General features: G+C 57.4%; 1 protein-coding gene across 1 annotated transcript; it reads left to right on the plus strand.

The window, feature by feature from the left end:
- Positions 1-12: 12 nt before the first annotated feature.
- Positions 13-21869, plus strand: PPP5C (protein phosphatase 5 catalytic subunit). Its single transcript, XM_045891788.3, has 13 exons — positions 13-228; positions 6205-6446; positions 13097-13244; positions 13967-14088; positions 16420-16485; positions 16819-16917; positions 17749-17854; positions 18636-18778; positions 18932-19019; positions 19854-19894; positions 19985-20163; positions 21085-21166; positions 21345-21869. The coding sequence occupies exons 1-13, from the start codon at positions 108-110 to the stop codon at positions 21405-21407; spliced, it is 1500 nt and encodes a 499-aa protein (XP_045747744.1). The 5' UTR covers positions 13-107; the 3' UTR covers positions 21408-21869.
- The last annotated feature ends 4856 nt before the right edge of the window (positions 21870-26725 follow it).

The raw sequence follows: 26725 nt of genomic DNA on the forward strand, positions 1-26725 counted from the left end.
CTTTACGACACTTGTGCAGCAGCGGCAGCAGCAACTCGGCACTCCTTCGCGACGATTCGGCCGGGTGCCCCTGGCGGCCGTTGCCAGGGTGGGGGTCGCTTTGCGGCATGGCGATGGCGGAGGGCGAGCGGACTGAGTGTGCTGAGCCCCCCCGGGACGAGCCCCCGGCTGATGGCGCTCTGAATCGGGCAGAGGAGCTCAAGACGCAGGCGAACGACTACTTCAAAGGTGAGCCCACCCCGGAGGGGACCAAGGGAGGGTGGAGAGCGGCCCAGGGCAAGGGGTGCCCGGCCCGCGCGGAACCATGGCAACGCGGAGCGGCAGCCTGGGCGCGGGGCAGACACTACCAAGTGACCCGGCGTGGGGAGGCCCAGGATGGCGCTACGAGGGGGCGACAGAAGGGGCTTCTGACGGAAGGGGCAATACCTAGTAGTGGCATTCGGAGCGGGTGCTACTGAGTGGGGAGACTGGAGAGGGCGCTACCAAGTGTGCGGCGGGAGGGGGACGGGAACGAGGGCATATCCATACGTGAGATCCTTGAGAGGTGCTAGTTATGGTGAGACCTGAAGAGGGCGCTGTCAAGTAGTGACGGGGCTGGGGAGTGATGGTGCTACCATATGGGGAGATCTGGGGTGGTGGCACCAGGTGGGGCGTGGGGGGCACTGTCCCAATAGAGTAGGGAATTGTAAGGGTGGGGAATAGATCATTAGGTGGGAGGGCAAGGAGATAGGAGATTTGGGGTTGCAGGAGGAAAAGGGATGCGTGGGAGGCCCTGGGAGTAAAGGTGGGAAATCCCAAGAATAGTATGACATTAAGATCTTGGGAAAGAGTAAGATGATGGGGCACTCATTCATTCACTAATTCAACATGTTTATTGAGCACCTGCTTTGTGCTAAGGCCTGTGCTAGACTCTGGGGATTTAGCAGTGAATGAGGCAGATGTGGCCCTGCCCTTTTATAGCATGTAATTTAGCAGGAAATCAGACGTTGGGTAAAAACACAAGAAATAATAAAATACTTAGAAGTTGTGAGGAATGCTTTGAAAACAACCCCCACAGGGTGTGAAGTAGAGAACAAGGGCTGGAGGCTACTTTAGAAAGCATGGCCAGGGAAGGCCTTACTGAGGAGAAGGCATTTATGTTGAAAAGAATCTCAAAGGAGTGTTCCAGGTGGGTGCAGCCACATGTACAAAGGCCCTGAGGTAGGAAATGAAAGGCTGGCGTGGCTGAAACTTTAGCAAGTTAGCGGGGAGACTGATACAAGATGAGTTTAGAACAGGGGCCAGACCAGATAGGGTTTTACAAGTCACTGCAAAGCTAGTTTGGATTTTACTCCAAGAGGAGACATTGAGTAGATAGATGGGCCAGTCTGGAGCTCCAGGGAGAATTTGGGCATGGTCAGCCTATGAATGGAATAGAACACCTGGGAATGGATGAGGTCATATAGGGAGAGAAGGGGCCAGAACCTTGAGGAATTTTAATGTTTAGAAAAGAAGGAGAAGAGGCTGAGGAGGAGTAGTCAGTGAAGTGGAAAGATGTCAGGAAAGGTGTCAGGAAAGATGAGAGAAGAGAGTGCTTCTAGAAGGAGAGGGCTGTGCCTTGGGTCGGGTGCTGCCAGGGTGAGCACTGAGCCTTGACTGTTGGATTTGACTCCACGAATGTTGGTGGTAGCCTTAACAAGAGCGGTTTGCAAGAGCAGTTTCTGGGGAATAATGAAGGTGGTAGTCAGCTAGGTAGTCACTCACCCAAAAGTGAACAGGAAGTGAGGAAGTAGAGACAGCAGATGTTGACAAAGTGGTTCGAGTATTTTGGTCCTAAAAGGGAGTGGAGAAACAGGGAGGGGGAGCTGCCTTTTTTTTTTTTTTTAAGGATGGATGAGTCCAAGAGTCTGGTCTGATAGCCAGAATTGATCCTGCAGGAGAGAAGGGAGACTTAACAGCAGCAAAGCCAGGAGAAGGGAGCAGGGGAGGAATCTAGAGCCTTTAGCGGCCTTCACTTGGCCTTTAGTGGGAGCACAAGGGGATTCAGAGTGGGAGCATTTGGTCGGGCTGCAGCCACAAGGAGGTAGGACCTGTGAGGGATGAGGCTGGAGGTGGAGCGTTGGAGGCCTGGTCAGGGAGTGTGGATGTCATCCTCAGGGTGGTGGGGAGGCATGGTAAGATCCCCCAGCTTCCTGGCTGGGATTGGATGCAAAGGCAGAGCTGGAGCCAGGAAGACTAGGATGGTGGACAGGTGAGGGATGGTGGCGTTGCTGACCAACTTAAGAAATGTTTCAGAGAGGAAATGAGGGCTGGAGAGAGGGAGGAGGGAATGTCAGGCAGAAAGAACAGGATGGCAAAGGCCTATCCTGGCAAAGAGGAGCAGAGCCTGGCACCGAGGAAGTGAGTGGGGCTGGAGTGTAAGAGGCAAGGGAGGAGCCTGAGCTTTCGGCTGGGGACCCTGGGGAGCCATGGATAGTTCTGAGAAAGGGAAGGACAGCGTCAGGTTTGTGCTTTAGCCAGACCCCTGCAGAGGAGCAGGACTGGAGGCTGGGAGAGCAGGGAGGAGGCTGGGGCAGGAACCTGGGCCGAACAGGATGAAGGCCAGACTGGGGCAGGGCGGGGCTGTAGGGATTGAAGTGGATGCATAAATCTGAGATGTTGGGGAGGCTGACTGGACAGAACATGGCCACTGCCTGGCGTTGGGGGGTTGAAGGGTCAGGAGAAGTGTCCAGGACAAGGCACAGTCTCCAGCTGGGGGATGGCAAGGAAGGTGGGGCTGTCCCTGAAATGGGGCTAGGAAAGAGCAGCAAGTACGAGGATTGATGCTGAGGCGAAGTAAGAATTCTGGGAAACAGTAAGCCATGGGGAGGGGCCCCCTGCTCCCCAGGACCTGGGCGCTCAGAAGCCCTGAGGCTGGGCAGGCAGCCAGAGGTGCTCGCTTCGAGCTGGCACAGAGGAGAAAGCTCCTCCTGGTCCAGGCCCCTTGCTGTCTGGCAGGCAGTGGCAGGCACAGAGCCCCAGCCTCGGGGGCTGTGGGAATAACAATAAAAAGAATAATTACAGCTCTCCTTAATTGAGCCCCTGTGGTGGCCAGGTACACCACTTTGCTCAATCTTCCCCCGCGGCACTGGGAGGTAGGTGGGAGCAGCCCTGTTTGTTTTATAGAGGAAGCTGAGGCTCAGAGAAGTGAAACCACTTGCCCAAGGTCAGAGTGTGAGCAGCAGAGCCCGGATATCCCCCTTCCTCGCCATGTGCTTGGCTCCCATGTTCAGAGTCCTTACCTGGAGCCTGCAGGGGGAAGAGGATAGCCCCCCTGCCAACACGGCTGGATCCCCTCTGTGAGCTCAGAGCACAGAGCCGATGTTGCTCTGCTCTCTTCCCCTCTCTCTGGTCCTCATCGTCCCCGCTTCTGTAAAATGGGAGGGGTTGTATTTAACCCCCAAAGAGTCCTCTGGGTCTAAGACTTTGTAGACATGGTTAAGATCTCAGGCTGCCTGGATCCAAATCTAGTTTCTTTCTCCTACATGCTGTGTGACCTCCGGGTAAATGACTTAACCTCTCTGTGCCTTTGTGTCCTCATCTCTAAAGTGGGGACTGTCTCGAGGGCTAGATGCACCCAATTTGTAAAGCAGATAGAACAGGGCCGGGATACGGTGTCGCTGGGTAGATGCGTGAAGTGCAGTCTGCTCGCATTTCCTCTGATTCTCCTCTTCTCTTCAGTTAGTCATGTATTCACTTCTTTTGCAAGTATCTGCTGATGGTTTTCTCTGCTGTGGCCACATTCCTTATGAAAGTTTATTTAGCCCTCACAGCTCGGCGAGGCAGGGCACGGCCAGTCGTGATTCCTGCATTTTCAGATGAGCCAGCGGAGATGCAGGGAGGGAAGGCTGTTTGCCTGAGGCCTCGTGGTCAGCATTCGTAGAGCCAGGTGTCAGGCTCGGAGACACCTGGCTCCAAACCCCAGGCCAAACGGCCACTTGAGCAGCACCTCAGCCGTCGAGAGAGCTGGCCAGCTGGCCTCTGGAACGTGGCCAGGAGGCTGGAGGTAGTCCTCGAAGGCACTGGCATTCCAGGGAGGGTCCGTCAGACTTAGGCTGTCTGATTCTGCCCTTGCTTGTTTCTGGGAAGTCCTGGGCCTGCCCTCTGGGGCTCCCAGTCCTGAAGAGACACACTCATCACCTAACGGCGACAAACCCGGAACGGGCAGGGCTGGGATAGGTGAGCCCAGAGGCTGGGGCAGCCCGAAGGAGTGCCTGACCCAGCCTGGGGGTCAAGGAGGGCTTCCTGAAAGAGGGGACATCGGAGCCATTTGAAAGATTGCCAGATATTAGGCTGCAGGAGGAATTGTTCTCTTGTTCCTGGCCATCTCCCCAGGACCTGACTTCTGCTTTTCCTAGTGTCAGTCTGTCTGCCTCTGTCTTCCTTCCTTCCTTTATTCATTGAAGAACTATTCATGAAGCCTGGAACCCTATTCTTCCATTTTCTTCACCTGACTCACTCTTGCTCAATCTTTCTCATCCTCCAGGTCTCCCACTGTGGCATCCTCTTGGTCTGTCCCTGTGCTGAACACTCTGGGTCATCAGTGTCTGGAGATGTGTGTGTGTGTGTATGTCCGTGTGTCCTACTGGACCGTGAGCCCCAGAAGGGCAGAACAGAGGGGGTGCTGTGTCTTCAGACAGGGCAGGGCTCAGAGAAGTAAGACAAACAGGGCCCCAGCCCTCACAGGGCTTAGGTTCAAATTGTGGAAATGGATTATAAGCAAACAAAACAAAGGTTTATCATGGTTTATACAATGGCACTGGAGAAAAGAGGTGGGAATTAGGGCAAGCAGTCCCATTTTAGGCCAAGTGCTAGGAGAAGGACCCTCAAACTCAAGTCCAGAGTGGGTACGTAAGTTGCCGAAAGACACCTGGCAAATAAGAGATGGAGCCGGGGATTGGGCCCAGGCCACCAGCCCTCATGCTAGGCTCCCTCTCAGGGGCCACCTGGCACAGAGTAAGAATGGGAGTGTTTGGGTTTCAGCTTGTCCCCAATTCCTGCCTACCACTTGCCTTGTGACCTCAAGCATGGGCTTTCCCTCGCTGAGTGTCAGGACCCTCATCTGGAAAATGGGGCTAATGCAGCTGTCCTCAGGGGTATCGTGAGGGTTCAGGGAAAGGACTCATGTACCAAGAGCCCCACGTGGGACTTGGCACATCATGGTCCGCCAAATCAGGCAAGCCTCTGCGCCTTAGCCTCCTGCCTGTCGAATGGGCACGTGGGAAGGGTCCAAGCCTGGCTCTGCAGATGCAGACCAGGTGTCTGACCTTGAACAAGACCTCCGTGGCTCATCTGTAAAGTGAGCACCAGACGGTGCCTATGCCGTGGAGATGTGAGGAGCCGTGGGTCAAGATATAAAGTGCAGGGCACAGCCATAGCTCATTTCAGAGGAAATGAACCTTTTCCCCGTGGCCAGACGGCACATCCTGCCGCTCTGCACCTAGAACCTCAGCATCCGCACCCCGCTGTGGCTGTGGCCTTTGGGGTCTGTCTTGCCGGCCTCCCCGCCCTCATCCCCTTCCATCTTCCCGCTCGCTCCACCCCAGCCACCCCAGCCTCTCACTGGTCCTGGAACACGGGCTTGTGCTGGCAGCACACCCCTCCCCTCCCCGCCCCAGGGCCTATGCACCTCCTGCTCCTTCCATTGGAAATGCTTTTCCTCTTGTCCAGTTTGTTGCTTCTTTTGGGTCTCTGCTGCTATGTTCCCTTTTCCTTGAGGCCTAAGTAGATTCCTTCTCCTTTCCCACATCCTATTCCCCTACTGGGCCCCCTCTTTGGGCTTGTTTCCTTGCCTTTGGGGGCTGGACAACCAAGGGGCTCAGGACAAACTCACATTTGCTGATTCACAACATCTCAGCTCTGGTACTCGAATATATCTTCTCCGGGCCATGGGACTGCAAGAAGACCCTCCTGAGGTTCTGGAAGAAGTATCGCCCAGGTTGGGGCCTTAAGGGGTGATGGCTGGGTGGGTGTGTGGAAGTGACTTTGAGTCCTGGAGATTTGAACCTGAGGGGACAGTTGGGACAGGGAAGAGGGGACAGGCTGAGTAGACATTTCTGAGCTCAGCTGCGGACCTCAGTTTCCCCATCAGCGCATGGGGACATTGGGCCAGTACCCAGCCTAGGGCCCGTTCTTACTGGGTGGCAGCAGCCCTGCCTCATGCCGCCTCCTCCTCTGTCTCCACAGCCAAGGACTACGAGAACGCGATCAAGTTCTACAGCCAGGCCATCGAGCTGAACTCCAGCAATGCCATCTACTTTGGCAACCGCAGCCTGGCCTACCTGCGCACCGAGTGCTACGGCTACGCGCTGGCCGACGCCACACGGGCCATCGAGATCGACAAGAAGTACATTAAGGGCTACTACCGCCGGGCCGCCAGCAACATGGCCCTGGGCAAGTTCCGGGCCGCCCTGCGTGACTACGAGACGGTGAGCCGGGCCTCGGGGAGTGGGCCGCCTCCGGCACCTGAGCCCGGTGGACGCCACCTCTGGCCAGATGGGGCGGTGGGGGCGGGGGCACGGCCTCAGGGTGCGTGGCTGGCGGGGGAGGGAGGGTGTGAAGAGGCGTCTGCCTGTTCATCCACCCCTCACCCATCCGACAGATAAATGCCCGAGAGGCCCCTTGGCCTGGAGCACAGCTTGCGGGTTCACATCCCAGCTCTGCCCTCACTTGCTTGGTGAGCCGGGATGAGTGCCCTGGCCTCCTTTGCTGCCTGTTCCACGGCATGAAATGGGGAGAACGCCAAGACCTGCCTCTAAGGGTTGCCATGAAGAATCAATGAGTTTCTGTTTTTCAAGCGTTCAGACCAGTGCCTGGCCCGTAACCCGTGCCCTGTTACAACACACCGTTGGGGTTTTTGTCGCTGTGGGTGATCAAGAGCCACGCAACCCGTCTTCCAGCAGAGCCATAATTTGGGGGAAGGCAAAACCCAAACCCATGACCTAGAGTAGGCAAACAGAGTCATGGCGGACGAGGAAATGTGCCTGGAAGAAGGCAGAACAGGGCCGTATGCTGTAGAGGGCAGCACATGGGGCACGTGTCGTGATGAGACGAGGGAGGGGACCTAGAGCGTGGCAGGTCACCAGTTCACCCGCTCATCGGCCACTCCCAGCCCTATGATTTCCTCTCATGGGCATGATAGGCGTGAGGATGTCAGGGCGCGTGCGTTCCTGCCTCGCATGTCCCGTGCCCTCCGTGCAGACGGGCGGAACGAATCGTTGTGGCAGCCCTGTGGGAGGGGGACTGGTGATTAACCCACTGTGCAGACAGGGAGGCTGAGGCCCAGGGAATCGGGCCACGCGACCGGCAGGTGGCAGACCCGGGGTTTGAAGCCCCGGCACCTGTGTCTCCTGCTTCGGAGAGCCTGACAGGAGGGGTTTTGCTTGTTCTGTTCATTGGGTCGTTGCTTGGCACCAACAGGGGCTCAGTCAGAATGTGTTGCGTTATTCTGCACCCCCCCTCACACACACACCCTTACTCCCTCCTTTTGTTTCATTCACCTCCGGGCGCTGGGCAGCTTCTGTTGTGTGGGGAGGGGCGCCTAGGGGCTTGAGAGTCACAGGCTGCAGTTGGAGGGAGCGGGGCTGGCTGCTGGCCTGGGGTGGAGGGTGGATTTCAGGCAAGTGAAGGCTCGAGCCAAGCCCTGGGCCAGGGGACACCTGTATCAGGGTGGGGGCAGGGGCATGGAAGAGGCAGTAATGTAGAGCCTGGGGGACAAAATGGAGGAGGGAGTGGGGTGACACCCAGGAGGATGGGGGAAGGAACAGTGGGACAGAGTCCTTAGGAGCTTCAGGTCCCAGGCCATTCCCCAGCCTAACCTGCACCTTGTTGTCCCCTGGTGTCCTCATCTAGAGAATAGCAACAAGATGAGTGGCCACCTTCTGGGTGGCCGTGGCATGAGTAGAGGTTATTGGGGCGAAGGGTCCATTAGTGAGTAACCCAGGAGGGCCCTCGGGGTTGGACAGGGGCAGGGTTTTTCTGCAGGGCTCCCAGTGCGGGGAAAGGCCTGGAGGAGACAGGGCAGGGCAGAGGACCGATGAGCCTGAGCACAGGTCTGTGGCAGGGTCTTCACCATGCGTGGAGTTGTAGGAAAGTCTTTCCTGGGGTATAATCCCCTTCTCCTCATGGCTCTGGCCCCTGGTCAAGCAAGGGCCTAATCCCACATACTCCATGAGACTGAGATGGTTGGTTCTAGCCATCGTGTGCACATAATCACATATGAACATCTTCCCAGGCCTTTTGGATGCCATGGAAGGCTGGTGGCGGGGTCCACAGCTTTTTGGGAACCAACCTGAGGTGGGGCCACACTCAGCATTTAAATTGTCTCAGCCTATTTCCCTGTGGAGGCTTCGCTAGGAGCAGTGGCGAGTCCCCACACGAGCCCGGGATCCTTGCCCGTGTGGGTCCTCCCCAAGCCTTCAGGCTGTCCGCTTCTCCACTCTGACACATTTCATCAGGCTCTGTGAGCGCCAGGCAGCTCCCCGTCCAGAGGTCTCTGCCTCCTGCCCCTCTGCCTTCCAGAGGTGCCTTGCGACATGCTAGAGCTTCAGGCCCCCGCTTAGATCGCGGCTTCCGTGGAGGCAGAGCCAAGATGTGGCCTTGGATGAACACAGACCTGAGACTTTCTCTTTCCTTTCTCAGCCTCAGTGTCCTCATCTGCACGCTCACCATGGGCCTTGCTCTGTTGTGAGCTCTCTACGTGCCTGGGCTCAGTCCATTGTGCAGGCAGGAAGCAGAGGTCTGGAGGGGAAGCCCCTCCTCCAAGGCCTTGGGGAAGAGTTGGGACTGGAACCCGGAGTCCCGTCTTGTGACTGTTAGTGGGCCATGAAGTCAGTCCAGTGGTTTGGACACCAGCACCTGTGCCTTCCTCAAATAGAACAGAGTAGAAAAAACAGTTCCTTTGGAGGAAGTGTGTATATATATTCGTGAAAAAATGTTTCTCGCATATGTGAATATGGGTGTGTGGTATAAAATGTATCTTTCCTTACCGTGAGTCATGATCCAAAGCCTCAAGGCTACTACTAATGGAGGAGCTGACTCTGGCAGCAGCCCGGCGCCCAGCCACGGGCTGGCTCTGAGTGCTTTGGCTCTGTGCCCTCGGTGTCCTCATCTGTAGAAGGGGGAGAACACTAGGGCTTGCCTCAGAGGGTTCCTATGAGGAATAAACGAGATTAGTACGTGGAGAGTGGGGCCTGCCCCCACTTAGTGCTCACTGCCCTTCCTTCTGGGGTCGTGTGGGGGGAGAGCCCCTGGCCCGTAGGAAGGCTGTGTGCCCCTCCAGGGGCCTCAGCAGGAACGGGTCTCCCTTTTCCGTGGGTCGATGCTGAACCCCGCCCCCCATCCCTCGCACCTCCAAGTTAATCCTTTCAGAGGGACCCTTGCTCCAGGATTCCTTGTCCCTTTTCTGGGTCCTCTTCTCGGAAGACCGCTCCGCCCCTGCCGTGTTCTTTCCTGTTTGTGGTTGGAATGCAGCTGGTCATCTGGGCTCAAGCCGGATCCAGGGGACTCCTTCTACGCTCCCCACCTCGGATTTTGGAGGTTTGGTTTATAATAGGGTTTGCATTTGGGTTTCTTCTTCCAGCATCGTCCAGCCTTGCAAGCCCGTACGGCGTGCGTACACCTAAGGGATGGCGACCCCGTAGTTCCAGGAGTCGCCGTAGCTGATGTCTCGTACAGCCCGCACCGTGGGCCGGGCCACGGTGACCTTCATGCCCTAGGAACGGGCGGTCTTCACACCAACCCTGCGCTGTGAGGTCTGTCCTGCTCCCTGATTTATAGATGAGGAAACGGAAGCCCAGAGTGTGGGCCTCTCCCTCGAGGTCCCACAGCCAGGAAGTGACAGGCTGGTACCCGAGTCAGGCGCGTGACCACCGGCCGTACGCAGCAGGCAGAGCGCCTCGGCACAGCGCTCTCCCATCGCTCAGCCCGACTCCGACCATCTCTCCTCTTCTGTTGCGTTTTATAAAAGGAACGTTGAGTATGACTCGCTAAATCAAGTCACTAGAGGGTCTTGCCCTGGAGGATGACAACGTTGGTGTCATGCTTGAGACTGTCCCTCTGCATTGCCTGCCCGAGACCCGGCCCCGCTTCCGCTGCCTGTGTGCCTCGGACGGGCCCCTCCGGGCCGCATCTCAGCACATTTAGAGTGAAGTTCGGGCAAACTGTTTGGTGGCCAGATCTGACCCGAACTTACGAGGGGGATACTGCTACCAGTGCCGCTCGGACCTGCCGGGGGCGTTACGGTCCCCACGGCATTGCCCGGCTGCCACCCATAGGCGGCCCCCACAGTGTCATGTAGGGATCGCGAACCCGGCTTACTGTGCGGTCAGGTCGAACACCGTGGTTCTTGCCTGTGAGCGCTCCCGGCTGAATGGCACTTGTCAAAACAGCTTCTCGAGGGCATCGTGGCTTCACACGCGGTTGTGAGAAGTGAAGTGAGACCGTGCTCCTGGTTTCCCCCGTAACCACGTAGGCACCACGGTCAGAATCTGGACCGTGATACAACCCACATACCACTTTCTAAAGACAAGTCCAGCGTTGAGTTCTGACTCGCCAGGCCCCTCCAGTCTGGAGGGAATGACCTTCCCCGGGAGCAGGGGTGCCCGGCAGGGCCACTTCCCGTTTCCCAGCCCGTAGTGAGTCGAGGCGGCAGCCACTGGGCCTGGAGTGAGTACTCACTGGCTGTCGGCCCCTGTGATGGGCCCTCCGCAGGGGTGCTGGCACCCTGCCCTCTTCCTAGGAGCTAAGGGGGGCTCAGGCCGGGGACAGGTGGCAGTGGGCAGGGAGGGGGTGCAGTCCAGCGTGCACGGTGGAAGGCAGGATCCTAGGCAGGGACAAAACAGAATCCTGGCTTCTTGGGCCTCGGTTTCTCTGCCTCATGTCTGTGGGCCTCAGTTTTTTCATCCGTCAAATGGGGATTGTGTTAACACCCGATAGAGCTGCTTGGAGGATAAAGTGAGCCAGTTCAGTGCGGACGACAACATCAGGTATATAGTAAGGGCTCCGAAATTTAGCTGTGTATTGTTACTGCTACTGATCCTCTTTTCCCGGCCTTGTTAGTATTCGTCCCCATTCTCCACCTACCCTGCGAGTTCTCTGAGATCTGGGACCGGCCGGAGGAAATGCTTAGTGGTTCATCCTTCCCCTAGGACGTGTCCATTCCCTCCTGGGGCGCAGCCGCAGCCTCACCCTTGTGGGGCCACCTTCCAGTGGGGAGACACCCACCTCCAGCTGTGTTTAAGGCTGGGCCTGGTGAGCCCCAGGGCTTGTGGGAGCACAGAGGGGTGCTTGACCCCGCCCTGGGGGGTGGGGGTGCTCCTGGAGGAGGAGGAGCTAGGAAGGAGCTGGAGGTGGAAGGGAGGTGTCCTGGGCCGGGGGCAGCCTCTGCAAGGTGACGGGAGCTAGCACATGGCACTCGTGGGTTTGCTCTGGCTGGGTTGTGCTGGTCGGACAGAAAGTAGAGGGGTGGGCAGGCCTGCGTGGGCCTGGCCGAGTGGCAGTTTGGACTTGATCCCAGGGTGTGGACTCATACCCTCTCCCTGTTGGGAAGGACTCCAGGGGATGTCTGGTGCCGCCTCCCGAGCCTCGCACCACACCCACAGCCCAGGTGGAGCCGCCTGGCAGGCTGCCCTAGCCTGAGCCTGCCCAGACAGGGAAGAAGCCATCGCCTGCCACCACCCAGCTCCTTGCCATCCGCTGGGTCTGCGCACCCGTCCCCAGGGTGGATGAGCCTCCGTGATCCTCGGGGGTTAGCAAGTGCCTCCGCACAGGCACCTGACTCCCCCGGGGGGGGTGGCATCCCCGCACTTGAGGGCCAGCTCTGGCATCTCTCTCCGGGCCCCCGGCACAGGAGCTGTGGACCTACTCCTTGGGCCACCACGACGTGGGCACGTCCGGCAGGGTCCACTCATAGCAATTACAGTTACAGATAAGGAAACTGAGGGGGGTGGTGGGTGACGTCCTTGCTGAAGGTGACACAATAAGGAAATGGCAGAGCCCTGTCTGCTTCCGAATTGGATCAGAGTTTGTAGAAAGCGGGATAGAAGGTGGGGGTGGTGGGACGGGCTCCTTTTATAGAGAACTTACTGTACCTCCAAGCCCCGGGCCTGGTGCTTGTTTACGTGTGACCCCATCTCAAGCACAACGGCCCATGAAAGGGGCCATGAGGTGCGGCCACCGCTTGTGTGGACTTTACTCTTGCCAGCCCGGCGGCGCACGCACGCTGTGTGCAAGTTCACACCTGTGATCCTCACGGCCGCCCTCGGAGGCGGAGACCGTTACCTCTTCCCTCCCGCGGAGAGGCTGCCCGGCTGCTCTGCGTGACTCGGCTGAGGATCGGTGGAGCTGGGCTTTGAACCCCGGGCGGCCTGCCTCTGCCCAGTCTCTGCTGCCCTTCAGAAGCAGAGACTGAGGGGACAGCACTCGGTGCCGGGGCTAGCTGCAGCGGGGGGGGGCCCTGGATTCCTTACCTGTGCTTCCCCACGGCCCTGCCAGGTGGAGCCTGCCGTTGTGTCCCCCCGCCCGTTTTATAGACGAGAAAATGGAGGCCCAGGGGGTCCAGGTTATCCAGCAGGTCGTTGGTTCTGTTGCGTCTGGGCTGCTCCTTATGACTGTGGACCCGGCCCACCCTCTCCTCTTCCTCCCACTCCCCTCGGTGTTGACGGTCATGTCAGTAAAGTGAGCCTCAGCCTGCTGGGGTCCCCACGAGGAGCTCCAAGCTGAGCACATGCTCCAAAGCTGGGACATTTATTTTAACGACACAGCTAAGATTTTTGTAAGAAATCCCAGCTGCTTGGGTTAACAGTGTTTACCAAACCTCAGGACAGCCCTGGGTGGGCAGCTCTCCTTGCCCAGTTGCGGGAGGCACAGGCTGCGGCCTGGAGGTTGATCACGGTCAGGGTCGCACCGCTAGCGCATGGAGGCCGGTGGTCTGGCTCCAGGTTCATGGCGCCCAGGGCCAGGCCGAGCGAGCACAGCCACGGCGTCCCCTCTTCTGCCTGCTCCTCTGCCCCAGACCGGCTATGCCGGCGCATTGATGCCTCTTTTCTTCCTTCCTCTGCCCGCCCGCCTGCCTGCCCAGGTGGTGAAGGTGAAGCCCCACGACAAGGATGCCAAAATGAAGTACCAGGAGTGCAACAAGATCGTGAAGCAGAAAGCCTTTGAGCGGGCCATTGCAGGAGATGAGCACAAGCGCTCCGTGGTGGACTCGCTGGACATCGAGAGCATGAGTGAGTCGGGCCTGGGTGCCCTGCCACACCCAGCCCCGAACATTCCACATCCTTGCACGGGCCCTCTCCATTCCCCACGCACACTGGGGAGTGGTGGCGCGGGTGGCCTCTGGCCCCGGTCTGCTGTCTTTTGCTCCTCTTCCTGCGTTCCTGGGAACTCCACAGTCCCACGCTGGGGCTTGCGTTCCCCAGGTCAGGCCAGGTGGGTGAGCCCCTCCTACCCTCCGCCGGGGTCTAACTCCCTGCCCGCCTCTGTACCGCCCAGCCCACCCTTCCCGGGCCTCCCTGTGGGACTTGTCTAGGTCCTGCAGGCCCTCCGACGATTCAGTTATTCGTTCCACAGCTAATTACCGAGCACCTACTACGTGCCAAACCCTGTGCTAGGCACTGGGGATACAGCTGTGAATAAAACAATCCCTGCCCTCACCAAGCTGATGCCCTGGTAGGGAAAGAGATGATTAACAAGTCAACAAATGAGTTAACTGTGTTAAGTGCTGTAAAACCAAGTAGGCAGTGGGGAGAGAGGGTACTGGAAGAGGGGGGCCCACTGGACAGAGAGGAAAGCAGAGCCGGCCCGAACAGAAGGAGCGGGCAGGGAAAGGACCTGGCTGGGGAGTGGGACCTTCTCCCTCCATCTTCCTCTCACCCTGTGCCCGGGACCCCCCCCCCCACCATGATGGCTGTGGTCACTGACTCGCTCCTGCTCCCCATTCACACACCAGCCATTGAGGATGAGTACAGCGGTCCCAAGCTCGAGGATGGCAAAGTGACAATCACCTTCATGAAGGAGCTCATGCAGTGGTACAAGGAGCAGAAGAAACTGCACCGGAAATGCGCCTACCAGGTAACGCACCTGCCAGGTGCTGCACACACCTGGGACCTCCGCCACAAAGGGCAGGTTGAGGGGCAGGGCGGCCACGGCGGCCAACACTGCGGAGCCGGGAGCGTGCTGAGCGCAGTGCAGAGGAAGCCTTTATTTCTGATACTGCGTTTTCGTTTCTGGCATTTCCATCTCGTTATTTTTATTAATAGTTTTCATCTCCCTGCCCCATATGTTCATGCATGTTGTCTTTTCCACTAGATCTTTTACACATTTATCATAGATATTTTTAAAGTCTCTGGTAATTCCACCATCTGGGTCATCTCTGGGTCTGCTTCTGTTGTCTGTTCTTCGTGTGTCTCATCGTTTTTTATTGTCTGCCAGACATTTTGGGTAAAAGAACAGTAGGGACTGAGCTAAGTAAGAATTGTGCACAGACGATGGCAGCCCTGTCTTCCGTCAGGCCGCTGGTGTGAGGGGCCCTATCTGAGCGATCTGCAGTTGCATGCAGCTCTTGCTGGAGTTCACTCCTGGCTCGCACTGTTTTCAGACTGGAATCAGGACTCTCCCGTCAGCCCTGGCAGGATCCCAGGGATGTCTTTATGTTGCAGTCTCCAGCTTCTGGAACTGTGGGAGCACTCTCTGATTTTCAGCCCCACGGCCAGATTTTTGGGCTGCTGGGGGAGCTCTGTGCTCTCCAGCGTTGCCCCCACTCTTGTGCCTCAGGAGGCTCCCCCCTCACACGCACACCATGCTGCCTCACACCTCACTTTCTGTGACGGCGGCGTGAGCAGGTTGGCAGGTGAGAGCAGAAGCGTTCGGGGGCGGGGGCTGCTCCGGGCTCTCCGCGTCACCAGCCCGCACACGGCCCGAGCGCTCTGCTGGCTGCCCTCACTCTGGGCCTCGCGGAGCCTCTCGGCCTCCTGCCCTCCTGCCACGCTGCTGGGAGGTGCCAAGGAAGGGCTTGTTGCTGTTACAGTTGATGCATTTAGGTTTCTTTGTGAACACCCTCGGCTCTCAGATGGTTTTCATGAGATTGGTTGGATTTTGTGGGTTTGGGGTTTGTTGTCATTAGGGCAAGAGTGACAGTCTTTTGTAACCTTCTCCATTCTGACCAGAGGTGGACATCTACGTTTTTTTGATACTTTGGGTCCCCCCCCCAACTTTTTATTTTGAAAACTGTCAAACAGAAACATGGAAGAACAGTACTGTTCTGATATCCAAGGGCTGATATCCATGCCCCCTTCACCCAGATGCGCCCGTTGTTAACATTTTGACACATTTACCTTAGCTTTCTACACACGTGTGTGCATGCACACTCACTGCGGTCTTTCTTTCCTCGTTTCTTGTCCTGAACCAGAAAGAAGTTGCATCATAACCTGTATCTCCTAAAAGCAGGACGTTGTCCTGCGACCACAGTTCAGGTGTCTCCCCTTAGAAATTAATACTGCCTGGGGCGCCTGGGTGGCTCAGTAGTTAAGCGTCTGCCTTCGGCTCAGGTCATGGTCCCGGGATCCTGGGATCGAGCCCCACATCGGCTCAGGTCATGATCCCAGGGTCCTGGGATCGAGCCCCGCATCGGGCTCCCTGCTCAGCAGGGAACCTGCTTCTCCCTCTCCGACTCCCGCTGCTTGTGTTCCCTCTCTCGCTGTGTCTCTCTCTGTCAAATAAATAAAATCTTTAAAAAAAAAAAAAATTAAAACTGCCTAATGCAAACAGTCCGCAGTCCATCCACAAAATCTGGAAACACTGTCAAATATACATGACAACGTCAAAGTCATTTTTAGTCTTTCCTTAGCAAAAACTAGTATTGTCTGCATTTCCAGACAAATACTTTAATTTCCCTCGGTTCTCCCAAAAATGTCCTTTTTAGCTATTTCGTTGGTTTTGTTTTTTATGGGTGTGTGTTTGTTTTTAATCCAGAATCCATTGAAAGAGCAAATGTTGCATTTTTATCTTCTTTCATCTAACAGTCTCGTGCCCTTTTGGGGAGACGCTTTCATGACACATGTAGACATGTCCTGGCCAGTTGGTTAGAAAATGTTCCACATCTGGATTCGTCCATGTTTCTTCATGTTGCTGATTATATTAAGGGGAACCCAGAATCTCCGTTTTCATGTGAAATATCCTGATGTTGAAATGCCACAGAGGCCGCTGGGGCCACCAGCTTGAGGGCCGCCTGTGGCTCCTGCCAGCGCTCACTTGTCCAGCCTCCCCTGCCCATTCCTCTCCCCTCCCGGCCTCTCCCTCGCCCTCCACGCAGCAGTATCTCCCGGTTAGCCCAGGCTCCCCAGGGCCCGGGATGGGCGGCAGGCCCTCCTTCCGGCCACACTCACAGCCTGCCCTGCCTTCCAGATCCTGGTACAGGTCAAAGAGGCCCTCTCCAAGCTGAGCACGCTCGTGGAGACCACGCTCAAAGAGGTGCGCGCCATGGGGCAGTGTGCGGACGGGCCAGGGGTGGGGGGCTCCCCGGCTGGGGAGGGGCTGTGGAGCTCAGAAACTCACAGACCCCCCTGGCTTGGTCTGCCTTTCCTCCCCCCCGCCCCCCGCCACTCCGAACCTCTCCCCCGATGTCCCTCCCCTCTCCTGGCCTCCTGATCTCTGTCCCACCCTCTTCATTTCTGTGTCCCCTGCCTGTGTCTTTTGCATGCTTCTTCTCGGTCTGCCGTGACCTCTTGCCCCTCCCCTCACCTCTGCCCCCTCCCCACGTCTCTCTCTGGGCCCCTCCCTCTCCGGTGGCCTCTTTTCTTCCAGACAGAGAAGATTACAGTGTGTGGGGACACCCATGGCCAGTTCTATGACCTTCTCAACATATTTGAGCTCAATGGTTTACCCTCAGAGACCAACCCCTATGTATCCTTCCGCAGAAGAGCACACCCTACCTGTTCCGGTACCCTACCGGGCTTTGAGAGATGAGCCTCCGCCGGCTGGCAGGGCATGCGCCCGCAAAGGGAGAAGCCGGAGTGGTGGCTCGGGCACGGGGGTGTGGGTGGAGTGGCCGGCCGGCACCAGGTGGGCCAGGGCCCGTCCCCGCATGCCGTGTGACCTGGGCAGGTGGCCCGGTCCCTCTGGGCCCCAGCCCCTCTTCATCTTCAGAGGAAGCTGCTACAAGAGCGCACGTGTAACAGCACCAGGCACGGCCACTTCGAGCTGTGGGACCATGGCACGACCTCTTCTCTCGGGCCTCAGGTTCCTCGTTTGCAAAATGGGCGTTGTAGGGTCTGCTTCATGGGATTGTTGAGAGGGTTGTGAAGAGCCGAGCGGCCCCCAGTCAGAGCTGTATAAGTATTTGCTGAGGTTACGACCGTTGCTTGGTAAATGGCCACCGTGTGGGGCCACTAGGCCTGTGCAGTATTGGGGGGGGAGGGTCTGTGTTCTGGTGCCCCTGTGGCTTTAGGGCTTGTGTTTGGCGGGGGGAGCAAAGCAAGCTGACCACCCCACGTCCCCCTCCACCACCCGTTTCCCTGAGAAACAGGTGAGGTTGAGGACGTCAGCACTGTCCTGCTGAGCCTCCGAGAGGCCCAGCTGCCTGGCCAGAGCCAAACAGCAAGGACAGACAGCAGCACAGACCTGCAGCCCTGCTGGCACCCCCACTCCTAGGGAGGGAATGGCAGGAGCTGTGGGACATGGGGAGGCTGAGGAAGAAGGCAGTGCCCGCCCCCCTCGTTTTCCTTAGCAGAGCAGATATTTAATGGCGACTTCGTGGACCGTGGCTCCTTCTCAGTAGAAGTGATCCTCACCCTGTTTGGCTTTAAGCTCCTGTACCCAGATCATTTTCACCTACTTCGAGGTAAGCTGGGCAGCAGCAGGCTCTGGGGTCAGTGTGGCCTTGTGCAGGATGAGCTCGCCAGGGAACGAGGGCCCCCTCCGGGGGGGAGGAGACCTGTCCATGGAGAGATGAGCAGGAGGGAGTGAGGGCAGTGGGCTGGGTTGGGGGTTCCGGGGGGCCTGAGTGCCAGGTTCGTGGCCAGGTTCAGGGGGTTCATGCAGCAGCGCTCGGCACATGGTAGGTGTTTGGGAACCACCTGTTGTGGGCTTCCCTGTAGGAGGTGGTGAAGAGCTGGCTGCAGCAGACATGGGGGCCTAGACAGCTTCCTTGTACCCCCCTCAAGCCCCAGGAGCCCTGGGAGGGAAGAATGGGGTTGCGTGGGGGACGCTGGAGGCACAGCCTGGGGCCGGCCCACGTTAGGTGTTCTGTAGTAGGCCCGTTGTTTTGTTAAGACTTGCCCCCTCCTTGGTCCTTCTAGCCTGGAATGCATGTCCCTTCTCCAAACAGGAGCCCAAGGCCCACAGGGGCAAAGGACACAGCCGTGGTCACTCGGGGCTGGACCAGGCCTGTGCCTTGTGGCCTCACACCCAACGTGTGCCCCTCAGACTGTTTTTCCCTCCAGAAAAGGGACTGAGAACAGTGTCTGCACCTCCTTGGGTTTCGCTGAGGGGCCAAGCAGCTGATGTGTGAATGTTGTTGGCTTGGGGCCGCCAGGCAGTCCTCCCCAGGCCCCTGGACGTGGGCCCCAGGGGGCGCCCAGGCAGGGGGTGCTGAGGCTTCTCTTCATCCTGCTGCTGGCCAGGCAACCACGAGACGGACAACATGAACCAGATCTATGGCTTCGAGGGCGAGGTGAAGGCCAAATACACAGCCCAGATGTACGAGCTCTTCAGCGAGGTGTTCGAGTGGCTCCCGCTGGCCCAGTGTATCAACGGCAAAGTGCTGGTGAGGGCGGCGGCAGGACCGCGGGCCCCTCTGCACCCCCGGGGGGCCGCATGCGGGCACACGTGCTGGGGAAGCAAGTCGGAGGGTTGGGGTGTGGCCGGCGCCTCCACCCACACCGCTGTTTCCCCTCTCCCCCCACCCCCCGCGCCCCAGATCATGCACGGGGGCTTATTCAGTGAGGACGGCGTCACCCTGGACGATATCAGGAAGATCGAGCGGAACCGGCAGCCCCCAGATTCAGGTGACAAGGGCAGGCCGGGTGGCAGCCCCTTCCCTCGCGGGGCTGCAGCATCTCCAGTGGAGAGGGGTGGCCCTGCGCCGGGTGGGCTTCGCGCCCTTGGCAAAGATGGCAAGGCTGAGCCTCCGTGTCCTCACCTGTAACTCGGGTTGGCGCACCCCCCTCCCGGGGCCGTGCTGGCGAGGGAGCGTTCGTGTTCACCACGGGGAGCACGCATCGATCACTTATTTGTGAGTTTGGCCGCTGAGCCCGGAGAGTGACGTATCAGGGCTCCTCCTGGAGCCGTGAGCGCAGACGGAGAGCGCGCACACGTGTGCACACGCACGCACAGCTGTGGGAAGTGTGGCATGGGGCCCGGATCTGGTGGGTGGGTGCCCTCTCTGGGGACACCGCATTAGAACTGATGGGGAAGCAGGCACCTGCCACCCAGAAGAACGTCCTTGGCCAGCAAGCACAAGGGGGTCCCACGTCGGGTGAGCTTCACTGGTGGGAGGAACAGCTAGCAGGCCAGTGGTTTGGGGGTGAGCAGGGAAGGGGTGGGTGGGGCCAGACCCTGCAGAGCCTCACACACCTGGGTGAAGAGCATGGGCTTGGTTCCTAGGGCAGTGGGAGCCACAGCAGGCTTTGAGCAGCAGAGGGGTGTGATCTGAACTGCACTGTTAAAAGTTCCTCCCATTGTGGGGCCAGAATATGTTGAACAGGTCTAGGGGGGAGGTCACGGAGCTCAGAACCCCACTTCACGGGCCCCTGCTCAGGGATGCCCTGCCCAGCCCCCACCCCAGCTGTGCTCTGGGGTGGGCCAGTCCCTGACGTCCCCTCTCCTCCCCCCCTCCCCAGGTCCCATGTGCGACCTGCTCTGGTCAGACCCACAGCCGCAGGTCAGTGTGCCCAGGGCTGTGGCCGGCAGGTGTGGGCTGGGGGTAGAGAGGGGTGGGGCGGTCAGCACCCTGAGCTCCCTGTCTCCCCAGAACGGACGCTCGGTCAGCAAGCGGGGCGTGAGCTGCCAGTTTGGCCCTGATGTCACCAAGGCTTTCCTGGAGGAGAACCACCTGGACTACATCATCCGCAGCCACGAAGTCAAGGCTGAGGGCTACGAGGTGGCACACGGCGGCCGCTGTGTCACCGTTTTCTCCGCCCCCAACTACTGGTGGGTGCCGCCTCCCCCACTGGTCTGGGCTCCTCTTTCCCACCCACTGTACTTTGTGCTGTGGATTTTTTTTTTTTTAACTTTATGATCAGAAAATGTCAAAGACAGGCAGGCGTATGTAAAATAGTATAAGGAACGCCCACGTGGCCATCACTCAGGTTCAGCAATTCCCAACTCCCCAGGCTCTTTTAAAGCAAACCCCAGTCCTCCCCTCTTTCATGCGCTGACATCCCCGTACGTGTCTGGAAGAAAGAACTCTGCTTTTCTCTACGCAAGCAGAACACCACTGTCACGCTGTCAGGTGTCAGAAGAGGTCACCTGAACCCAGCGCTCTCTTTCCTCATGTCTCTCACAAATGTCTTTCAGTTTGATGTCTTCCAAGTAGGACCCGAACAAGGGCCACACTCTCAGTCTCCTTGTCTTCCATTTCCCTATCCCCCCTCCCCTGCCGCTTGCCGGGTTTTGGTTGAAGAAACCAGGCCGCTCGTCCTGCAGTTGCCTGTGCTCTGGATCAGACCACCCATATCCTCCAGGTGCTGGGCACCACGTTCCTCTGTCCCCCATGTTTCCGGGTGCTGAGGGGCAGGGTGTGCTCAGGTCAGAGTTCAGGTTTTGGCAAGAGCCCTGCCTCCATGGGGCTGTGTGTGCCTCCTGCCTTTCTTGGTCGGCCTCTTTCTCACTTCTGTGTCTCTCTGTCCACCTGTGTCTGTGACTTTCTCCCTCTTCCGGCTCTCAGCTTCTCCGTCCCTCTGTTTCTGTCAGAGTCTCTGATGGGTTCTGTCCGTCTGGCTCTCCCTCTTCTCTCGGACTTTCTGCCATCCAGCCTCCTTGGACCTTCCTCTCTACACCGCTCCCCCCAGCCCCTCCTTGTGTTTCCCCCTGCCCCACCCGTGACCGGCTCCTCTGCCCCTGTCCCCACAGTGACCAGATGGGGAATAAAGCCTCCTACATCCACCTCCGGGGCTCCGACCTGCGGCCCCAGTTCCACCAGTTCACAGCAGTGGTGAGTCACCTGCGCAGCCCCCTGCTCTCCCTGGCCTGGGTCTGGGGAGGACCAGGCTGAGCGGCCTAGTCAAGGGCAGGGCACAGTGCCCAACAGCTCTTGCGGGGAGGGCTGCTCTCTGCATCTGGTGCTGTGAAGCTGCCCCATTTCTGTCTCCCCCTGTGTTCTCGTTCCCCAGCCTCATCCCGACGTCAAGCCCATGGCCTACGCCAGCACGCTGCTGCAGTTAGGGATGATGTGAGGCCCGCGCGTCCCAGGGCCTGCTCCCCATGTGACCCCAGGCCCGGCCCAGGGCAACGTTGGACCCCCTTTTACTTTGTAAAGTTTGTATTTATTCCCCTTTAGGTTTGCAGAGGGGGTGGGGAGCCGACCAGAGGGTCCGCTCCCTGGAGAAAGAGAAAGGAGGAGGTAGAGAGGCTGGGGTTGGGGCCCCCCCCCGGGCATTGCGGAGGGAGGCCACAGGGGGTGGGGTGGGCGGGGCCCAGAGGCGTCCCCGTCTCCCTCATTTGCATGGCCCCATCCCCCTGAAGCAATAGGGCCCCGCCATAGGAAGACCCCGGAAGGAGGGTCATCAGGGAGGCCTCACCTGCATCCCCCGCCTCCTTGCGGCCCCGAGATGGGGCGAGGCTGGGGCTCACCCCCTTCCCCAGCTATTTTATGTCTGTAATTAAATATGTTAAAATAAAGTCGTTATTGTAAGTCAGCTGGTCTCAGATGGTGGAGCTGCTGGGATTGGGATGACTACAGCGTCCAGAGGGTAGGGGGCTCCACAAAGCCCCACACCCCTCCTCTTCCATCTCACCGGGGCTGGATTGGCTTTACCACCGGGCTCGGAGCTCTGGAGGGAGAAGCCCCAGCAGCCCCAGGGCGCACACCGGGAAGCAAGGTGCGGGCTGGGCCGGGGCGGCCGGGCCAGAGCGGAAGCTGGAAAGACTCGTCCTGCCCTCTCACTCAGTGAGTGGCAGCAGGCACTCACCGAGGCTGCCGCGTACCCTCAGTGGCTCACAGTGTCCGCCGGACCGACCCCACACTGGCTCTCGCGGCACCCAACGAAGCAGACATGTCCCCCGCCAAGGAAGACCAGAGGCATTTTCTACCGCTCGTCTTTCATTCTCCATCAGGGATTAATATCGAATCCTGTCTAGGCTGCTCTGCCTGCCCGTGGCCCTGCGGAGACATTCCTGTTTTCAGGTTTGAGCTTCTCCAGACCTACCTTTTTCCGGGGAGATGTTGTCTATGGGCAGGTGACAGCAGTAGGATGGGGGGAGTCCTGTGAGCACTTTGAGCCCGTGGGTTGCCTCCCCGGGACAGAAATGAGATGGCGGCCCTCGTTCTGCTGTGGCATCCCGAGAGGCTCTGCAGTAGGGTCCTTTCTCAAGCCGGTGAGCAGCGTGGTGTGTGAACCTCCGTCCTGGGGGACGTGGCCTGGGGGTTAGAGTATCCTGAGGAGGACAGGCACGGATCCCAATGTGCCGAGTCCATTTCCTTCCCGTGGGAAGGACGTGTCCTGAGGAGGCCTTCAGCCCTGCACGTACGTGCACCCGGCCTGGTGAGAGGCCGCCGTCTCCGTAGGCACGCTGGGGATCGTGGCTCTGAGAGCTGCGCTCAGGAGTCCCCAGGCCACCCCTCCTGTTTAATCACTTGCTAGAAGGACTCACAGGACTCAGCAAAGCTGTGATGGTTCCAGCTTATTACAGCAGAAAGAGATGAAAGTAAGCAGAGACAAGGGGCATGTAGCAAGGAGTTCAGGGCAGGCTGGAGCTCCCAGGTGTCCCCTACACAGTGGAGTCACACGCACTGATTTCTCCCAGCACACACCGAAGAAGCGCACTCAAGCCTTGGTGTCCAGGGTCTTTACTGGGCTTGGTCACTTTGCCTTGACCACACACTGACCTTGGTCTCCAGAGACACAAGCTGATGTCATATGACCCAGGGTCCCCAGCATAAACCACCTTGAGTGACACAGGGCGCTAGGTAAACAAAGACCCTCATCAGGGAGGACATTCCCAAGGCTTCGAGGTCCCCTCCCAGGGGCTGGGCAAGGGCCAGAGTCCTTTACTTAACTGCACGGCTGCACAGCAAACTGCTTACTGGCTTCAGGTGCCTACGTATCTGTCTCAGTTCTGTGTGTTGACTGGGCTTGGCCATGTGGTTCCCATTTGAGGTCTTTGGCATTTGCGGTCAGGAGACATCTGGGGCCGGAGTCATCTGGACACTAGAAGACTAGCCTAGCTCGACATCCACGTGGCTCATTCCAACGCCTGGCAGTTGGTGCAGGCCGCTGGCTGGGAATGGTGCCTGGAGCATCCACACACGACCTCCTGTGGCTTGGGCTTCTTCCTGGCGGGGTAGCCGGGTTCCCTGGGGCGGGGGTGGGGGGGCGCCACTTGCACACCCAGGTGGGAGCCCACAAGTCTCCATGACCTGATCTTGGAAGTCCCACTGCCACCACATTGTGCCTGTCGAGCAAGTCAGTAAGACCACCCCAGATTCAGTGGGGCAGGGAAATAGAAATAGAAATAAATACAGTTATTTGTACAAATGTCTGACTCAAAGTAGAGTTTTGGGTTGAGCTCACAATGCCAGAATTAACTTTAAGCCCAGAGATGCAGTTTTTCCTATAGAAACTAGAGGCCCAGAGCTAGCATTTAATTGGTCAGCTGCTGGGCTTTATGTGTTAAGGATGACTCGATTCCAGATTGTATATTACTGGCATTCTTCATAAAATCCTGATTGGTTTGTTTTTTGACTTTTTATTTGGGAACAATCTTTTAACTGCACAAAAAGCTGCAAGAGAAATGCAAAGAACACTCGTATACCCTTTACCTAGCTTCACCTATTATGAACAAACCGTTTTGTTCCGTTTGCTTGACACTGTGTGTGTGTGTGTGTGTGTGTGCGCACACGCACGCACAAGTGTTTCCTGAGCCACTTGGGAGACCGTTGCCTAGCATGGGTCATGGCCCTTTACCCCTGTGTCCTTCAGTGTGTTTTTCCTACAAGTCAGGGTCCTCTGACATAACCACACTCCACCCACCCGCTAGGAAAGCCTCACGGTGCTAGCATGTCTGTATTTACGTATCCGTCTGTGTCAGTGGACCCAGGCGTGCCCTGTGTCACACTTAGTCATCCGCCCTGTTCTGCTTCGGTCTGGAACGTTTCCTCAGCCTCTGTCTTTTATGACATTGACATTTTTGACGAATACGATCCTTCCCCCTTTATTTTTTTTATTATTTTTTTAAAGATTTTATTTATTTGACAGAGCGAGAGAGCACAAGCAGGGGGAACAGTAGTGGGAGAGGGAGAAGCAGGCTCCCCGCCAAGCAGGGAGCCCGATGCGGGGCTCGATCCCAGAACCCTGGGATCATGACCTGAGCTGAAGGCAGACGCCCAACCATCTGAACCACCCAGGCGCCCCTCCTTCCCCCTTTAAAGAACTGTTTATTTGGGGTTGGTCTGGTGTCTCTTCATGAGATTCGGGTTGGGGACCTCTAGCTGGAACAGCACGTAAGGGATGTACTGGAAGACCCTGTGTTTGGGAAATAAGCAGCAAAGAATTTCCTCCCAGGCTTTCTCTCCCCCCCCCCCTTTTTTTAATTGTGGTAAAAATGTACTTATGTTCTGTGTAAGTCTTAACCATATTTCAGTCTATGTGCCAGTCCTTTCTCCTTAGACTTGGCTTGGGCTGCATTGGCCAGGCAAAAGTTTATTTTGATGAGGTCAAATGTATTGGTTTTTCTTTCGCGGTCTCTGCATTGTGAGTCTGGGTCAGAACTTTCTCTACACCCAGGTTTCACAGGAATCTCGACAGGTATTCTAACATTTGTACAATTTCGTGCTTTACATCTGGATCTCGGGTCAGTTTGGAGTTTATTCTGGTACGTTGGGGTGTTCTCTTTCCCTGAGTGGCTACTAGAGGAATTTTTTAAATGAAAAGACAACCCACTTCAGGAGATGCTGTGAGGGATGTGGGAAGGTCTGGTGATCAACATCTTGGTAACATTTACTGTCTTAACAAAAAAAGGAAAGAAAATCAGGAGTTATACCCACAAGCACTAAAACCGTGAACATCAGCGTGACGAGGGTGGGGGGTGGAGCAGGAGGGACCGAGGAGGAGAGGGACTCGTTAGGGGAAGGTCTCAATCTGTCCATAAGTTTTAAAGGAATCAGTAGGAACAGATCTATATGAGCATAGGTCTGAATGAGGTTCAAGGCAGTTAGTTGAACAACCACAGAAACAACCAATGTCTAAATTCTAGAAGGGAGTTTGGCCAAGAGATGTCCGTGAAAACAGGAAATTAAGAAGCAGGGCTGCAGATGCTGGGATGGGGGACCCCACCCTGGTTAGAGTTTAGGTCAGGGTCACCAAGCTGGGGACGTGGGAGGTGCACAGGGGTGGCGGAGCAGGGAGACGCTGAGGTCAGGTGTAGACACCGTGATGCGTGGTCAGGTCAGAGGCCACTGGAAGGTCTTGGGGTCTGAGCAGGAGCAAATACGGGGGTCCCTGGAGTCTGTGCATGAATGAGGGGCCCCTAAGATACCTCCCTACGTGAGAAGGGCCTGCTGGAGCTGGGGTTGGCTGCAGTGGGGAAGCTGGAGAACCAGGAGGGGTCTCAGGAGTCTCCCACCCCCGCCGGCTGCAATGGACCCAGGCAGCTGCCCCACTGGACAGAGCCGAGACTTGGGAGGGAGCCGGACCTGGGGGTCTCTGGGGTCACAACATGTTGCCGCATCTTACAAATGAGGAGACGGGCACAGAGGCAGTCAGCCACCTGCCTGGGAACACGGCGAGGAGGTGGGTCCTCACCCGGGAAATGAAAACCTTTGATGCAAACGCTAAAAGCAGAACATCTGAGGGGAAAGCTTATGACCCTTTCAGCAAACAAAAGAGACAGACGTAATTTACAGTGAAGTCCCTCGGTAAAAGGGGTCATTTTTTCCTGATGCACCTGATTTGCCCTAATCCTCATGATCTGTACAGGATACATGTATTTCTAACTGCTGTAATTTGGTTCCAACTACCAGTTTTAACAAAGCCTGGATCAATGTATTCGGGGCTTACACTTCTCTATTTCCCCTTCTTTCTGGGCCTCAGTCTTCCTGTCAGGAAGGCAGGGGTGTTTAAAGGAGTTTTGTGGGGGAGGGCTCTTTCTCACAGGTCCCCCATGTGAGGCAGTTTCTCTCTGGAGCCTGAAGCTGGATCCCCAGATGGCAGGGTGCACGCTCCCCTCCTTTCCTTCCTTACTGGCCCTGCCCTCCCTCACTCAGCCCTTTCTAGCTCCCTCCTCGTTCCCAGGCTCCAAAACCCTGATTCTAAAATAGTTACCGGAATGTGAAGAGGAGGGAGGTGGGCACCGGACCGCTGTAACGCGCAAAGGCAAACAGGATTTAAACAAGAAAGGAAAAAGCGAGAACCCTGCAGACAGTCTGGGAGCAGGATTTGTTTCTACATTTTGGGGCACAAAATGGTTATTATCCAGAAGCCGGGAACGAGCAGTCTTGCTGGGGGCATTGAAGCGATTACAGGACGTTTGGGATTTTCCAGAAAACCTTGAGAGT

This window comes from Mirounga angustirostris, unplaced genomic scaffold, assembly GCF_029215605.1.
Source record: "Mirounga angustirostris isolate CCGP_5_RB_7025 unplaced genomic scaffold, mMirAng1.0.hap1 SCAF_16, whole genome shotgun sequence".
NCBI classification, from domain to species: domain Eukaryota; kingdom Metazoa; phylum Chordata; class Mammalia; order Carnivora; family Phocidae; genus Mirounga; species Mirounga angustirostris.